General features: G+C 40.6%; 1 protein-coding gene across 2 annotated transcripts in view; it reads right to left on the minus strand.

Moving 5' to 3' along the window:
* Nucleotides 1-18,931, minus strand: part of raver2 (ribonucleoprotein, PTB-binding 2) — a 96,551-nt gene that overhangs the window by 10,704 nt on the left and 66,916 nt on the right. For both annotated transcript variants that reach the window (XM_030433764.1, XM_030433763.1), the window contains exons 6-11: nucleotides 14,092-14,283; nucleotides 8,145-8,265; nucleotides 4,603-4,685; nucleotides 4,413-4,511; nucleotides 3,501-3,612; nucleotides 936-1,288 (exon numbers count right to left, since the gene is read on the minus strand). In XM_030433764.1, coding sequence (XP_030289624.1) covers nucleotides 936-1,288; nucleotides 3,501-3,612; nucleotides 4,413-4,511; nucleotides 4,603-4,685; nucleotides 8,145-8,265; nucleotides 14,092-14,283 — 960 coding nt within the window. The remainder of the gene's footprint in view (nucleotides 1-935; nucleotides 1,289-3,500; nucleotides 3,613-4,412; nucleotides 4,512-4,602; nucleotides 4,686-8,144; nucleotides 8,266-14,091; nucleotides 14,284-18,931) is intronic.

Raw genomic sequence — 18,931 nt, forward strand, 5'->3', positions numbered from 1 at the left:
TGGAGGAGCACGAAAGGAGATGGAGATTAGGAGTGTCTAGAATAGGCAGGTAGGCAGAAGGCCTCATACTGGGTGAGACAGAAGTGCATCATGGGAATTTCCCAAATGAAGAGCCCTTGAGGGACTGAGGCTGTTTGTACATACAGTATATATTTATAAGGTTGAGTACGAACAGGGCTTAATTAGGAATGAATATCCATCCACAAGAGTCATCTGAAAACATAGATGTTAAACTCAAGAAATAGGCAAAAAATTAGCATATTAGCTAGCTAGCTAGCTGCAGCTGAAATCACAGACCGCTGGCTAGAAATCAGAGGCAGATTTTTTCTACCTCTTTCTGATAATGATAATAAATAATGAATTTTACTTTATATGGAACTTTTAAAAACAGAGTTTACAAAGTACTCTGAAAAACTAGCAAAGGCAGGAAACTCAGCAAAACAATATGACAGAATAAACGTCGAGCCAGACACAAGGAAGCCTCGTCTAAGGTGAGTGAAAAATAAGTCAGAACAGAAAATGTAAAAACACAAAAGACACAATATGAGTCATCACAAGTAAAAGCAATAAAAGCCCTAAAACAGGAAAAATCACAGAAAAAGACAGAGGGAGGAAAAGTAATGCAAAAATAGAGATAAATAAAAGAATGAAATCAATAAAGGACCCATTGTCACATGGCAACAGTAACTAAGGCGGGAACAGTTACAGTTCTGGAGCCCTCCTTATTTTGTCAAACCAAAAGTCTATGTGATAGTAAATTTACTGTTTTTATTAGATGATCATCAACATGTTCCTCCTTTTATTTTCCATCAACAACAGAGACTGATAATGAAACATGCAGAGAATCAAAAGCGGCAAAGAAGGGAGCAGGGAGCAGAAGTGAAGTGAGAGAGTGGGGTCGTGTGTGTGTGTGTGTGCGCGCATGCTGTGCTCACCATGCTGGCCAGGGTGCAGCCATCTGAGCTGTTGTGCTGGCCTGTTGATGTATAAACTCCTCCATGGGGATTGGGTGGAGGCGGGCCAAGGCCTGAGTTACTTATACCCAAGGAGTAGCTCTGTCCCTGGGGATGGGAGCTCACCATGGTCCCAGGAGGAGCTGGCTGCCTGTCACAGACGGTGGAAGAGGAAGAAGAGGAGGAGGAAGAGGCAGAGGGGGTTGTGGAGATAGTGTGGGTGCTGTTTTGTTCTCCCCCTCCAGCTCGACCCTGGAGGTACGGCATCACACCTGCTGCTGATACCACTACTGTGGCATTGTGGGTAGACGATGGCACCGACTCCTGGCTCAACTCTGTTAGACAAGAGGAAAATAAAGTAAAATGGAGGAAAATTTAAATCAAGGACAGGAAATATAGGAAGGAGAAATAAAGGACAGAAGTGAAAGGAAGGAAAAGATGGAAACAATGGAAAGAAAAAAACAACAGGAACATTTCAATTTAAAGAAAAAAGTAAAAGGAGGAAAAGGAGAAGGAAAGGAAAAGAAAGGCAAGGAAACAGCAAAGAATAGAGGAAACAAAAGAAAAGGAAACAAAAAAGAAAAAAGTTAAGTTTAGGAAAGGAGGATACAACATAGAGGCACGGAAATTTAAGTAGAAGGAAAGGACATTGTAGGACAGGTCAGGAAAGGAAAGGTAAGGTAAAGTAAGGAAATGGTCAGAAAGGAAAAAAAGAAGAAAAGGAAAACCTAGACAGATGAAACGTGGAGAAGAAAGTCAAGAAAAGAGAAGGACGGGAAAGGAAAAGACAGAAAACAGAAGAAAGGAACAGGAAGGAAGAAAAGAGAAATGAAAACAACAGAAAGCAAAAGGAGGAAATAAAGGAAAGGACAATTAAGGAAAGGACATGAAGGAGGGAAGAAAAGGAAACAAAAAGGAAACAAGAAGATACAAAGTAAAGATAAGGAGACATAAAGTACAACATAGAAGCATAGAACGGAGGGGAAAGAAAAGGAAAGGAAAGAAAATTAGATTAAAGGAAAATAAATAGAAGGGGGAAGGGGAATAAAGACAGAAACACTGAAGGAAAAGCAAGGACTGAGAAGTAAAGGGAAGAAAAGGAAGGAAACAAAATGAAGTACATGAAAGCAAATATGGAGCACAGGTCACAGTACAGAGGAGCAAAGTAAAGAAAAGGAAATGAAGGAAAGGGATATGAAGCAAGGGGAGGAGAGATGCACGATGCAGATAAACACGAGAAATGTTTTTCGCAGATGACCATCAGTGTCTCCGTCTCCTCTGGACAGAGACGGGTCACTCAGACGGCTGGAGGCTGAGAGCTCAGCCCCACCGCCTCCGCCTCCGTCTCTGTAGAACCAGGTGTAATATTTGAGAACAGCTCATACATCATCACTTATCATGTTTATTTACCGCGCGGCACTTTGCCCCACACTCCCCATATTTCACTCACTCCGGTGTTTAATAAAACACAAATATGTACACACATACATACACACAAGCACAAAAACATACACAGATGTGAAAACACGAGCGCACATAATTTAAATTTGCGCACACACACAACAAAGGTGAGCACACACACACTTACACAATCACAGTTATTATAAATCCAATATTGCTGTGACAAATGGCCTCAGCAGCACAATAAGAGAACCCGCTCTAACAAGCCTTAAGCTAAAAATCCCAGCAGACACATGCACTGATAAAAGCCTCGCATTACGGAGACACACACAAAATTGCAAACTCATACACACAATCCAAGGGGAGCACACGCGCACACACATAAGTGCATCACTGCGCGTACGCGCAACTGCTTGTGTTCGTGCACTTAAAGTCTGTGATATATCATTTCCATTTAAAACAGCACAGCTTTTCTCAGCTGGGGATTTGAAATGTAAATGCACTGCAGCTACCTGGAGGATGTGTTGTACAGTAATGTGAGACATTCAGGAACAACATATTATGACTGAAGGTTAATTATGTGTCCTTTAAATATCTTCTTCTGTGTTCATACACTTTCTAACACCAGTTATTATTCAGAAAATCTGCTTAACATAGAGCAAGAAATTCAGACTTTCATTATGAAGACTAAGTTCTCTGTGCAGTGCTGAGAAATACCAGAGAAAGTACAAAAATGTAATTATCTAAAAATATGCTTATATATCAAAAAGGTGTTAAACACTTGTTTTTTTTATAATTGTTTAAAGATTTAGCTTGAAAAAGCAACACATCCAAGTTAAACCTGAATTATTGTACAAGTAATGAATCATTACTAAATTAATTTCTAAGTAGCTAGCAGCCTCGATTTTGATCCCCTTACACAAAGTCTTATGTGCTGATTTACAACAGTGTGGAAGATTCATTTAGAGAACAGAAGCAGAGTGCAGCGTTAATTTATCAAAAGTTGCAGATGCTCTTATAATAGCAGGAGTAAATAGACAGAAAAAAAGAAAACTAATGTGATAAACACGGCATTTACAAAAACACCCATGAGAGGCGGGCTGTAGGTTCCATTTGAAAAGGGAGGACCAGCTCGACCCTGCTCACCTGTAGGAGAGTCTCCCAGGAGGCCTTTTCCAAGAGGCACCAGGCCTGGAGGCCGCAGGGACAAAGCTTTCTGCATCAGCAGCCTGGACGGGTCTCCAAGCAGGCTGGAGACCTGTGAAGGAGGAGGAGGAGGAGGAGGAGAAGGAGGAGGAGAAGAAGGAGTAGGAGGAAGATGGAGGAGCATTATGTAAAGAAAGGAGAGGGGAAAAGAGAGAAGATGAGGCCGGCTGTGGTAGAAACTCATCAGCTGTGTTTTGTAACACAGAGGCACAATTTTATGAATGCAAGTCATGAAAACAGCAGCTTCGCCTGCAGCAGTGACTGTCCAAGTATTATACATTAACATATGTACATAAGTGCATCTTTTTCCCTTTTCACATTCTCCTCCGCACTTTTACAGCTCTTAGCGTGCATTGTTCAGAAAGCCACAGAAAACGATGAGTAAAAGAAAAAAGAAAATGCCAGGCAAATAAAAAGGTTTAGGAAGCGGAAGGTCAAGAAAAGAAAGAAAGAAAATAAACCGATTATTTTCCTTCTCTGGATCCTGAATTGTTATCATCCTGCGTCTGAAAGAACATCAAACACTGAAAACATCCGTCTCAGTGACTTTTAACTTCCGCTTCGGCAATTAAGCAAAACAACTGAAACATTTTAAAATATGCAAATTGAACTGCGGACATTTGGACACCTCAAGGTCCGCCTTTAGAACAGCAGAGAGGCAGTCAGGTTGGGGCTGTTTGGTGTCATTATGCATAAAGTGCTGAAGCTAAAAAATGTAAGGGCACATATGCACAGGCCCACATCTGCCACTTTAACCCTGACGGAAAACCTATGCAAATTATCAAACCCATACACACACACACACGCGCACACACACACACACACACACACACACGCACACAGGTGTCTTACGGTGCTGATGCGTTTGTCTTTGATGTGAAGAAGCTGCTGCTGTGCGAGCTGCATATGCAAAAGATTCTGGAGGACTAGTCCATTACCAAGCATTGCATTCTGAAAGGTAAAGGTAAAGGAAAACGGAGATTATTGAAGCGGACACGTCAGCATCCAAACTACACACACAGATGGTTGGTGTTACAGTGACCTGGTGTGCTTTCCCCAGCGTGAGCAGGGCTGTGGTGAGAGGAGGTCTGAGGAACGGCAGGCTGGCGTGACGCCCGTACTTCCCTTAAAAAAAGAAAATCACGGACAAACAACAAAACATCAATCAGTGCTTCACTTGGTGATTTTCTTTTATATGAATTCAGCTTCAGCTAATGCGCAAATCAATCATCATCTCAACAGGCAGACGCAGGCAGAATTATTAGTCAGACGACCAATCCATCAGTCGTTTACAGCACACGGCCTTCTGGTTTTACAACAAGCACAATACTGGGAGATTATGTTTGCACAAAGCAAATTGCCTCTCTCATAACTTTTAACTTCTCCCAAGTCTGGATTTCATTTTGGTGTTGAAGACGCAGTTGAAAAAGAGGCATAAACTAACAACAAGGGCAGCGAGAGGAATCAACAAGAGAAAAGAGAAGTGCAAAAAATGCTGAATTCTAACGTCAACAAAAGTCTTCTAGAGTCTTCAGAAACAATAGAAGATCCTTTAGCTTCAGCACCTCACTGGTTGCTTGTCTCAGTCTTAAAAACTGTGTTCAAGTACTGCTGAGGCAGCAACTCCAAGTGCAATGACGTACATTTGTTAGTAGTCTTGCTCCGTATTTATATTCTTGTCATTGCTTTTTTAACTTTTTGAAACATTACATATTAATTTTCACTGTTTTAACTCTCTTCTGCTGTCCCCTTTGCTGCTGTAATAATGCACATTTCCCCATAGTGGGACTAATATAGGATCATCTTATCTTAAAGGAAACACACTCGCTTACTACAACGTGAATTCCCCTCATCAATGAAGACAGCAGCCAAAGAAAAATAATACGATTTGAGTATTCCTCTTTGTATTCTACCACCATCAGTTTCAGTCTGTTGCCATGGCAATGACACCTGGCTCAATTGTTTGGCAGTTTAACAGCGAATCACCACCCTCGTCACTTTAACTTTTCCAGGTCTGAATTTATTTGAGATGTTGAAGACACGGTTGATAAAAAAATGAGCTCAAACAAAACAACAAAAGAAAAACGCAGAATTCAAAATTCTTCAAACAGACTTCACTCAGGGTCACCAGGGCTGGCAGTTTCTTTAGAAACAACAGAAGCACTCGAGCTTCATAACCTCACATGTTGAAAAATGACTAGAGAGTTCTCTCTGTATTCTACCTCCGTCAGCTTCAGGTGGTGTCACTGATGCTGTTACATCTACCAGTGTGTCAGATCTGCCAGAGAGCATCTTTTATTTACTCCTCAAATACCTTTGTTGGACAATTATCTGTAGGTACTCTTTGAGTTAATGGATTTATTTATTTAGCTATAAATGTATTTATTTAGCTTTTTGTGCTCAGTTTATTGTTAATGCTATATTCCTATTCATTCTCCAGCTATAGCCATTATATTAGCTGGTAGAGGCTGAAGCTACTAATACAACACTTCATTTACGTATCTGTTTTTTCTTTTAGTCTTGTGGACCATATACGCTCACTAGATTAACTACTTAGTTGTACAACCTTCAGTACGAGTACTTACTGCAGGTCTTTACTGAAAAAAAAGCTGTACTACAGTGTAGAAAGTCATAAATTAAGAAATGTAGTATTACCATGATTGTGCACTTTAAGTGCTCATTATGCAGAATGTTCTACTTCAGAACAATAATCATGTTCTTGGTTTATAATTATTGATACTTATGTAGACTTTAAACATCACATTATCCTCCTACAGGGATTTAATGTTGCTCTTTACCTACGATCCTGTGCTTCTTCAGACAGGAGACACATTTTTACATCACTACAAAAAAACCTTTGGGAATCTGTTTCTTCTTGCTACGGTTTGTATTCATTTTTACAACAACTTTGGTCTAACTCTTGTTGTTCATAGTATCTCATATTTCACTTCACTTGTAGCCTTCATTATTGAGCTTGTGGTCCAAGTTTTACTTCAATTTCAAGTTAAAACCTCAAAGGCCGACTACCGTCCTGGACTTTTATTGGAAGTGTGTTTAGCTTGCTGTGTAGCTGTGATAACGACCACCCGGCTGGTGAGAAAACATAATTAAATTGTTGCTGCTGTGACTGTTTGTGCAACAATACTTGTTGTCTTTTCTTCCAAAACAGGTGATGAATAAACAACAGTTTCCTTATGTTGGTCATGGAGATTCAGTCGAGAGGAAGAAAGCGCCGCCAAATGTTGGTATGTTACAACTTTTTCAACACCTTGTGTGGTTTTACTTGTAGTGCTGAATAATCTGGATCGAACACTGAATAATCAGTCCTCTTGCTCACTGACAAGAAGCAAACTTGTGCTGACTAACATTCCCTGAGCCTAACTGGTATGGTGCAACTTGTTTTTATGCTACAGAGTTTTATCTAATGGAAAAACTGTAAAGATTGTCTATATATAGCAGGGTTCGTCCACATCTACACTTATTCTCTGTTGGGATTCATTGGCCTGATCAGGAGGCACCTCTCACCTTCAGCTGACATTAGCACTCACCTCCCTTCTTTGGCTTTTTTATGCACGTGGGTTACTTCTCTGAATTAGGTCCCCTCATAATAAATGTAAGCGTCAGCGCTAATGGTTGCTTCCACCAGAATAGGTAGAGAAAGTTTAACATTTAATCAAGGGCCTAATTTTAGACTTTAATTGTGCGTGCTCTTCTTTAAGAGAGCTCCCCCACCTCTCCCATCTTCTCTGCTTCCTGTTCTCATTTGTTCAGCTAATGTCACACGATTTCATTTTAATACCTGATTAGCCATTCATCATATAATGAAACCGTCCACAAAGTGATTGCAGTATATCGGAGAGGGCCTAACAGAGGGACGGTCTCGCGCAGTGGATCTTTGATTATGATCCAAGCTCCTCAGGGGCGGAACGATGGTCAGAAGAATGAGACCAGGATGCTGATTTTCTTTAAAATCTCATAGGTTATTCAGAAATAAGCATTTTAAATTTGGTGCATTGAAATTTGATATAATAGACCATTATTAATTTAGCCAAACTGACTGATTAGCCTGAGCTTCCTCTCTGGAGCTGTAGATGTTTATGTATGTAGCGGGGTGGTGGTGGTGGTGGTGGTGAAATCTCCAGTTGTGGCAGCTGATCTCTATCATCACCCCTCTCATCCATTTCAGCTCTTAACACAGTACATTAGTGCAAGCTGTGAGATCATCACACTTTGCCTGTGCAAGGTCGTTGCACTTGATTACACTAATAGCCCAAGGTGTTGTACACTACATAAAATATGCTGATGAAAGTCATTACGTATATATGAGAGGGATACAAAGAAATGATGAAAGAATGATTGGGCATATTACAAATTCAGAATGCATTAAAAAACGTCTGTGTAAGATAACTTCGGGGCTTTACAACCAAATGAAAAGTTGAACCATACATACAGCAAATCAAATCAAATCTGATCCGAACCAAGTCTGTAAAAAAAAAATCCGCATCAGAAAATGTGATTTCATTCACATTTTCATCCACTACTGAGATGAGAATATTATAAATTAAACTCCCTCCACACTCATACCTCCTCTTTTCCCGGTGTGATACGGTCTCATGAGGATCTGCAGGGCAGCGGGGTTCGTCATGCTGGTCAGCAGCTGGGCAAGGTTGGGCTCTGGTAGCAGACCTTTCCTATTACTCAGAATCTGAAGAATGACAACAACAAAAGGCGCATACATACACAAGTTAGAGGAAGAAAAGTGAGTGTTTGTGTGTGTGTGTGTGTGCGTGTGTGGTTTACAGTATGTGTTTTGATCTCGTCATTAGGACTCCCTGACGGCTGTAGTAATCATTACACTGGTTTACATCATCAGGATGTGTCTGCAATGTCAGCAGAGGGGAGTTGATCTGGGAGACAAAAGGGAAACGGCAAGAAAGGAAAAGACAGAGGGACAGAGCTCGCTGAGACACAGAGAGAGGAGCAGGAGGCGGGAGGGATGTGAACGTAAATGTGGAAAACAAGGCTGGAGAAATGTTGAGAGGAAAAAGTTTTAGCAGCGGCTTGTGAAAAAGTGTAGGCCACCTTGCAGACAGACGCTAATACATCTAATACAGTTCTCTGCCAAAGTCGACATGTTTAGAAAAAAACCTTGAGACATTTTTCTGTAAACGTTATGGCAATCTGGAGGTGGGAAGAGAAAAAAAATCTTACTGCGAGTAAAAGTGCAAACAAAACAATCTTACATATGATACAGTTTACAGTTTTCAAACCAATTGCTGGAGTTTCCTCTCTTGCAAATGAGACTCTAAGGGCGCACTCAGACTAGACAGTCTGTACCGTGCACAAGCATGTTTGACCCCAAAAGTGCCGCTTGTTTGAGAGTGTTTTAGTGTGAGGGCTCCTTACTGTGCTCAAGCACGGTACACCTTCTTGGCCCTGGCACGGTTGGAAGAGGTGTGCTTCGGCGCGGTACGGTTGCTAATGCACGAGCACAAGTCTGGGTGCGCAATGTGAACATGAAGTATAATCATGTTTATTACGCTGCCTTGCATCATCAAGAAATCCTGGAATGTTAGAGGGCTGTCTATGACCAAAACGACACATATTAAGCCACAAAAGAGTCAGTAAAGTCATGTTGCTAGGATGATCAGGAGGTAACTGTGCTCAGGCCTGGCTGCGGCCGGAGCGTTGTGAGTGCAGCGGGAAACTGGGGATTTTATATATATATCTATATATATCTATATATATCTATATATATCTATATATATATATATATATATATATATATATATATATATATATATATACACATATATATATATATATATATATATACATATATACATATATATATATATATATATATATACATATATACATATATATATATATATATATATATATATATATATATATATATATATATATATATATATATATATATATAGCCTATGTATATGTATATGTATAGCCTGTTATGTATTATTTATTTAATTCAGCTAATTTACCTCATAAAGAACAGTGTGATTGGATCAGCTTTTTAACTAACAGTGGCCTGGCGTGGCAACATAAGCAAGCGACAAAACAAAACTGTCATCATATTTTTTATTTAAATATCGCTGAACCTTGATTGGTGCAGAGAAATATGCAACATCACCTTTTTCTAATCAACACCCACAAACTGCCAACCGGTGGAAAAAGCAAAAAATATTTAAAATATCTCATGTAAAACAACAAAATTGTTTGAGCTTTGGCTTTCAATTGTCTGTTTATGAAGGATGCCAAGCCACTCAGATAGAAATAGATACACATTTTATTAGACGATGAACTCAGAAATGTTACAGACTTCATGTTGGCTTTGTTGGAGGAAAAACAGCTCACTGCATTGGACCAGTTTCCACTCTTGCAAAAGAAAAACTGTCTTAAATGACATTTGAAACTGATCTCTGTGATCAAGGTGTAGCGTTTTACACTTTGATCTTATCTCTTGTATGTCATGTAGTCTTGCAGGTACTTCTAATGCAAACACACTGATTTTATAAAAATCTTTTAAAGAACATATCATTTTTCACCTTTTTGACAGCTGATGGCAAATAGAGACAAACCTCGAGGCAAACAAGTGGAAGAATGAAAGCGGGTTTGTATTTTGCATCTTAGAGGATGTTAAGCCTGACATTATTATTTTGTGGAAGGTAAACATGACTCCTTTGAAAAATCTAACACTTTTGTGAGTTTTTGAGTTAGTTTTGGCAAATGTTCAACATTATTTAATTTCTTGTCTGTAAAGCGTGCCTCTTGTCCCAGAAACGCATTAGTTTATCTGCACACAGAGCGGAGAAGTGATATCTGATCACAGGTGGTCGCTCGCAGGCATGTGGAGATTCTAATACCAGGTGTGAACTGACAGACTGTCCACTTGTGATCGAATGGATGTTAATGCCAGAAATAAACAACCTCCAACAGACAAGACAGCTCACAGCTCCACCTCCACCTGTCAGTCTGCAGGATACACCTCTTGAGCAAGGCTCACTTGTTTCATCCCGCGTGTTTGTACGTTTTTGTTAATTGTCTTTGGGATTTAATGTGTCTCAGAATGTCAACATGGGTCTTTTGCGGACTGTGATACTGAGGTTTATTGGAGCCAGAAGTGACCATATTTGGATGAGGGGGGAAGCTGAGAGAATATCCTGATTGGATCTGACCGAGAACCCGAGCAGACAAGGTAGCCGTGCCCTGAAGCATACCTTGCTCTATCGTCTACTTACTCTAAACAGGACCATAATTTACAAACTGAACATCAGGCTGTATTGAAGAACTAGCGACTGAGAGCATCAGCTCATTAGGAAACAGTTTACTGAGGGAATAAATCAGGTGAGAACTAGGGTAATTCTCTCATAAGCTTCCATAAAGGCTTCACTTCAGACGCGGAAGCTCCGTCCATGTCTTACACAGTCAATGACAGTCTGGATTTGCTCCGTGTGTTTCCCCTGTTACCAGCAAGGCTTACATTTTATTTGACAGGAGCAAGCTTTCCTGGAAATAAACATATCCCTGCTGACTTGCTTTTAATCGACAGACATACTGTAATGCTCATTCCCAACTAAGAATGAATCAGCCATTACACGGAGAAATTGAATTCAAGGGGCTCAAATGAAATCATATTATATTAGGCTGCGTCAAATCGAATGGAGCAGCCCTCGTAGATCCTCCTCAGCACTGACAGTGTGCCGGCAGTGCTCGCCGGCTGGCCCAAAGACACGGCTATTTAAAACAACATTAGCAGGATGGTGATATTTCCTGTTCATCTGCCCCTGAGCTACTGCACGACTTCGGCTCGAGTCAACCTTGTTTCCTCCCTGTCACATCCTGACGACAGAGCATTACTGATGGGGATGGAGTGGGTCTAACTCCAGCCTGACAGCAAGAGAGGAAGAGGAGAGTCTGCTGCACACATACAGTGAGTATATGCATTTGTGTGTAGCGGTGTTGAACAAGGCCAGTCGTAGCTGACAGCATCTTTCAGGGGAAGAGAGGAGGAGGAGGAGGAGGAGGAGGAGGAGGAGGACAGGAGGAGAAGGAAAGCTCTTTTCTTTCCTTTCTGCTGGAGAAATGTCATCATGCATCAGTCTGTTTGGCTACTGGCACAAAATCCAGCCACACACCCACGCATCAACACACACACATACACACACACGCCAGGGAGGTAAGGAAGCCGCGAAGATGGGAAGGCGAGAAGTATCGCGTAAGGAGAGGGATGGAGGGAGAAGAAAAAAGGGGGGAGGGAGGAGGAGGCCATCTGGCCCTCCGCGTTCACACTCGCAGTCACCAACAGGAGGAATGAGAGAATCGCCTCGGAGGAGAAGTGTAGCCAGGAGTAGGTCTTGATCTCTTCTCTTGAAGGTCTGATGTTTCTTTTACCAGCTGCTCACATTCACTGGAATGATCTTAAAGGAGCCTCGGGGTGCAGGCTCAAATGTTTCCTGTATCTCTACCTCTTCCTTCCCTTTCGCAACCATCCACTCCTTTTTCTCTCACTGCGTTATGTCTTCCTTCCTCCACACGTCTCCCTTATCTTCCTCGGCTAATTTATTCAGAAACACATTTTCTCTCAATGTCTTTTCAGCCTCTTTCGCAATTCAGGCTCTGTGACCATGATTGCTCTGCTATTCAACCTGTTATTCTCAAAACCATCCATCTCAAGGCTACAACCTCTTTAGCTGCACCTGATAATTCCTGCAGAGCAACAGCTAAGAATAACATCATCATTACATGTTTGAGAAATCTGAAGTGTTAGCGAAGCAGGTTTAAATTTAAGAATGAGTCAATTACAGCTCCCTTACCGGGCTACTGGAAGTGTTTGTGAGCGTAAACGGGACATTTTGTGAACATTGGATTAACAGTGTTGCAGTTTGGGCCCCTTTCCTGACTCTTAATTGTTGCCCTCCGTACGCTCAATTAGTGAAATCTAAAATATTTATCATCAGCTGAGGGTAAAGCAGTAAGCTGTAATGGTTTTCCACGGCCTCTGGGTACAGTAAGCGATAATGAACCATAAACCTGCAATTCATGTGAGAATATAATTGAGGTTTTCCATGTGAAAGGAGTGTTTTGTGATTTTTGGTGCCTCTAGGCTGTGCACATGACCTCTGACAATGTGAGTGAGTTCACTGGTAGAGTCATTAAATCAAAAACTTAGTACAGTAAATGTGCATTATGTTTGTATGATTTTGTTCACATGCTGTGCTTACAAGACAGTGCCGAACCTGCTCGTAGGGAAGAAAAAACTAAATTACATATAGTATGCCAATGAGCTCTTGCATTTTTTCAATGAAACAAAATTAACAGATTATGCCATCCAAACTTCCTAAAATCAATCTGGATACAATCTGGATATGCCTAAAAAACTAAAAAAAAAAAAAGATCTGGGCCGCAACCTAAACATATTTGCTGTTTAATCAGCCGAGATGATGATCACGTCTATTCCAGAGTCTCCAGGTGGATGATGTTGATGGGGGGTCAACAATCACAGCAACACTTTCTGGTGAGCAGGGTAGCATCTAGCATACAGAGCAAAACAGGAAGACGGGCTGCCTTAATAAATATTGATTTGAGCAGAGTAGGGCTGGGCACCATATTGATATTACATTGTCATTGTGACATGAGACTGTATAGCATCTTAGACTTTGGATATTGTAATATCGTGATGTGACGAAGTGTTATCTTTCCCTTGTTTTAATGGTTGCATTACAGTGCAAGTGACTGTAAAATACATTTACGGTTTAGAAACTGAATTGCATAGATCCAGCAGCTCCGCTTCAGACAGAAATGTTCGGGATGATTTCAGAGGATGAATCTTCTCCTTCGTAACGTTTCCTCAATGTCAAAATGTCTGCACACTGTTTCACCTCCCAGACTCGCATGCAAACGGCTGGATCTAATTGTGAAGCCAGTGTCAGCTGCTTGTTGCACACCCAGGGCTCATACAGTGTGTGTCGAGGTTTGACATGGAGCACATGCCTGAACACTCTCCGGCTGAAACAGTGTTTGTTGTAACCCTCCTACACAGCGCTGTGGTAGCAGAGAGGAACTGACATGATAATTATAGTTGTATAGACTGATTGGGCTCCTCCACTGTCTCCTGCTGCCTGAAATAAACCGAACTCTCAGCCCACAGCATAGTGCGACACTCGTGGACATGTAGATCATAGATGCACACCAGCAGACTTACACACATTAGATTTGAAGTTCATTAACGAGCCATAGCAATGGGGAAAGGCCACTTTTGGACATCAGTGCACTGTAAAGTTTAGATTTGGAGTCTGATAAACTACAACATGCGCCTGATGAATCTGTAAATTCAAGATGAAATAACCTGATATTGTCAAAGATCACTATTTGTGTATCATTTTTTGGATGACAAAACTGTGATTCTGCATGAACGTCAGACTACCCTGCAACATTTCAGCGTGTGTATTGGTGGGTATAGGCAGCATGTGTCTGTTTGTGCCACTCTGGTGTGCTCCATACTCACCATACCCTGGGCGGCGATGAGTGCAGCCAGGGTGCTTCTCCCTGAGGTGCCGGGGGTACAGAGAGACAGACGGACCTCCTGTCCTCCCACCAGAGTTCGGTCCATCTCGATGAGCACGGCCTCCGCCTGCTCTGCGCTCTCATACTCCACCACACCGAAGCCTCGGACTGGGCTGCCCTCATCCTGAGCAAGCTGGAAGGTACACCAAAGAAAAGAAAAAAATCAACACTAATGAGGACAGCTTTTTAATTAAGGATACAGCTTTTTAAATCGACCCAGATATGATTTTGAAACAAGCATACTGGGAGCCTCAATGTGAAACTTTTTAACAGTACAAATCCTGTGAGGAGTCATCATTAAGCTCAAAGCGAACCGATCAGTAAACAAAGAGGCTGGGAGTTTTTAAAGTCACAAATCTCAGCACACAGGTATTGACTTATAGTCTCAACCCCTCACATTTAAAAACAGCAGACACACAATGCATGGTGGCCCCCGTTTATCCATCAGGGACACGAAACTTATTGACCATTTCATTTAACCAATAAGATTATTTATGCTCCTGCAGCAGCTTTGCTCCAAGAAAAGTTTAATTAAAGCTCCACTGTCTGATACCTCTGAGAGATGTGCAGTCTGAGTTCTCTTGCTGGGGAACAGAATTATCTCATAATTACTTGGGTTACATTCAGATAATTATAAGGGTTATAATCACAGGCTGGGGCCTTTTGTCACCTGCTCCTATGTACAAGCGTCTAATGAAAATGCAAGGGTATGTTGTGTGATTTTATTTGTTTGCTGTTCCTGATATCTTACTACTTAGCAGAGACTTTCATCAAAATGTGGGACATGTTGGCCCATTGCTGATCATTTTGAAATGAAAATAAAATCCAAATAAGTTGGGATGCTGTGTAGAAAATAAAAACAGAATGTGATCATTTGCTAATCCTTTTGGACGCATACTGAATCAAAAGACAGCGCAAACACAATTTATTGAATGTGTTTCCTCAGAGCACCAGCCTCCCTGGTTTGATTCTGGCAACCAGCCGGGGGCTTTTCTGTGTGAAGGATTGATGTTTTTCTTTGGCCCGGTTCACTTTTTTTTTCCGTTTCGCAATCCAAGAACATAAAGGTTAAATGAATTGGAGTCTCTAAACTGCCGTTAAGAGTGAATGTGATTGTGCGTCAGTCCTGTGATTAACTGTGGATCTCCACCCCTCTCAAACCCTGAACCAGATAAGCTACTATTAGGCTGTAACAGTTCATGTATTTGTGCTGAACCGTCATGGTCTGGTGTTCGCCTGGAAACTTCGAGCCCTACACCATGTGCAACATGTGTTTATGTTAGCACAACGAGCTGAGTGGCAAAATGACAAGCTGGAGCTGGAACATCTGCCCGCCTCTTTGCAGTCATTAGGGAAAATCCAATCAGCTACAACAGCGACAGAGACAGTGGATGACACCGAAACAGCTCTGATTCTTGAACTGGTATTATTACATTTTCTTGGAAACTTGGTGCCATCAACCAGCTTGCGTTCCCACCAGCGTTGAGCCAATAATTGTAATCCACTGTGTGTCATTAATGGAGGCAGTTGCAGAATGACCTGCAGAGAATGAGTCAAATCCTTCAGTTCTCACTTCAGGTTGAGGTGAACCTGTTGTTTTGGTTGCAGTTGGGAACTAACTTTTCAGGTCTGAAACCAATTCATATATGGTCAAATTGTATTTTGGTCAATAGTTCAAAGTTAGGTACCCAGACTGGAAGTGAACTGTTCCAATGATAGTGGAACATGCAGAACTCACACTGAAACATGTGCGTACATGCTACAACAACAGATACAGACAACAGACCTATGGATTCTCTGAAGTGCTACTATACGCTGACACAAACACCTTAGTTCTGATTAACTGACACTAAAACCTAGTGCCTGTGCCCATTTTTTCCTCCCAGACTTCACCAGCTATCTGCAGGAATGACAAACGAACACACCACTGGAGACATTAGCTGAGAGCACAGACCTGTTTTAATGAAGTCACTGTGTTTTATTTAGAGTTGCTTGTCTCTTCCATATGCAAGAGGAAATGTACTCACTGCTAATGGTAATCATCTGATATAAGCTGTGTGCTGCTTAACAGAAACTCTATTATCTCCTCAGCAGAGAGAACAAAATGCCTGGAAACTTTTTTTCTTATTCATAAATCATCAGAGCGAGTAAAGAAGCTCACTGCAAACAGCCTCTTTTCTATTTCTGCACCAGGTCCACGGCTCTGTCTAGGAAGAGTGATACCATTCATCCAGGAAGCTATAAAAATGAATTCAATGGCCAAAATGCAAGCTCCCCCAGTAGCCAAAGTTACCATGGTGACACACTCATGAGACCGCAAAGCCAGCAACAAGTCCAAAAATGCTAGCTCATTGTTAATTCATGCTCAGCCATAATGTTTTATGAGATTTTAGGTTAACGAAAATTTTCATCAAATTCACACCGACAAGAGCTCAAAGCAAGGATCAGAGAAGAACAGTCTGTGTGTGTGTGTGTGTGTGTGTGTGTGTGCGTGCGTGTGTGTGAGTGTGTGAGAGAGAGACAAGACAGTAACTGACAGATAACTGTGTTGTGGCTGGGGTAGAAGAGCTTGTGTCAGCTCCTTTTGTCAAAAAAGAAAGATAAAAGAATGACATGATTTAAGAGATTCATTCTCTTCCAGCACTGCTCCAGGGAGTGACCACACACACACACACACACACACACACACACACACACGCACTCTGCATGTTTCCGTGTGTAAAATAAAACAAAAATACAGACTGTTACGAACCAAAATACTCCTGTTTTCAATTTAAAGGCCACATTCAGGGAAACCTCTTGAAAAGTTGACATGACGCATTTCCTTTATGGTTAGTGGTCAATAATCAGGTCTCTCTAGGCCAGACAGTCTGCTGACCAGTAACATTACATCCGCAGGAGACAGATGTTACTGTCGAGAAGGTTCAGTCATTTCCACTGCATGAGGAACATCTTAATAATGCAGGCCGGCTAATAGCTTAAAGCTAATGGATGATAATGGCTAATGGTTAAAACACACCACTTGACCTATTGTTGGTCATGGATGAAGTCAATTAAAATACTGAAATAAACATGAGAATGAAGAATATGTCCACAGTGAGACACTGTAAGTACCTGGTGCAGAGATTAAGTGTCTCTGAGCTATTAGAGGCTATTTTTGTCCGACTTGTTTTTTGATAAATTAACAGTGAACTGACTTATTAAAGCTTCTGTTAGAGACTTTAAGCACTCAGAGCAGAAACAGAGGGGTAACTTGTCTGGCTAGATAGACTACTAATTATTGTTATCCGCCCTGAAAATGTTGATTGATCCTCCCCCCAAAAATGCCTGTGTATTGCAATTGTTAATATATATATATATATATATATATATATATATATATATATATATATATATATATATATATATATATATATATATAGATAGATAGATAGATAGATCGATAGACCGATAGATATATATGTATATATATACATATATATATATATAAAGTATATATGTTTATGTATATATATACTTTCAGACACAGTCAACTGCCTAGATAAAATAATGATCAATGGAGATAAGAAGAAAGACAACATGAATCAATATGTAATGATGATGAAGGTGGTTTTGTGTGCTGTCTAATTAAAGTGACTGCCATTGCTGTCTTAACAATTGTCTTCTTAAGAAAGGGCCTATTTTGAAGAGTCTGAATGTCTTTATTCTCCAGACCAAACTATGCCTTTATTGCTCTGCCTGGAATATGCGATGCTGCACAGGCACAGCAGGAACGATTCCAAACACACAGACAGGAAGCCCATTTCTGTGGGCAGAAAGAAGCTTTATTAATTTTACTGTTTTTTGCAATCAATGAGTTGTTGTCTTTCTCTTTTGTTACCCTGGGCATCTCTGAAAGTCATTTTCCCAGAGGCTCATAAGTGCACTAAGTATAAGACAATTATTTTTTTACAGACTCATTGGCCCATTATTTTCTTGATTGTTTGGTCTATGAAATGTTGGCCTGCACAGTATGGTAAAAAATAAAATATATATAAATTGGGAGAAAGCTATTACACTAAAATGGTCGCAGGCTGAACCTGACTGGATAAATATTAGTACAACCGATCACTACCTTTACGGGCTGATAAATTCCTGCAATAATGGAAAGAATGGATTGAGTGCATGTCCTTACAAGATGATGGCTGACCCTTTATTTTATGAATTGACATTTATATCCATCGGTACAACACCTGTATAAATAGGCCCAACAGATGTTTGTTCGACTGTGTTCACCTGTATTTCAATGTTATCTTGTGGAAGAAGAAATAAAATGGCATACATAAATTAACAATATTACAATTGCAATATGATTCATGTTTATTGGGAATTATCCTTTTTGCATACCAATCTTTTTTGCAAAGCAAATGTTTTCTTGCATCTGGAGAGTAAGATTTGTAAGCCAGGACATCACTGCAGCACAACAGTATTTCATTATAATGAGGTTCTGTCACACATTTTTCCAGCTTCTGTGATCTGAGATATTGTGCTTGGACATTTTGCAATTTATATCATACTTTGATTAATTGTGAATCTCTAATAAAATATGCAAAAGCTGCTTCCAAAAGGCCAAAGAAAATCGAGTTTATTATCATGGCAGACCAAGAACACTACCAAATGGTCACGTATGAGAAGCTCATCACCACTGAATCTTTAGTTTTTTCTTTTTCCGTCAACAATAATCAGTTTCCATTTTAAAGCACACTGATATTAACAGCATTTACAAGTAGGGAAACTAAAGC

The sequence above is a fragment of the Sparus aurata genome, chromosome 11 (genome assembly GCF_900880675.1).
Source record: "Sparus aurata chromosome 11, fSpaAur1.1, whole genome shotgun sequence".
Classification (NCBI taxonomy): Eukaryota; Metazoa; Chordata; class Actinopteri; order Spariformes; family Sparidae; genus Sparus; species Sparus aurata.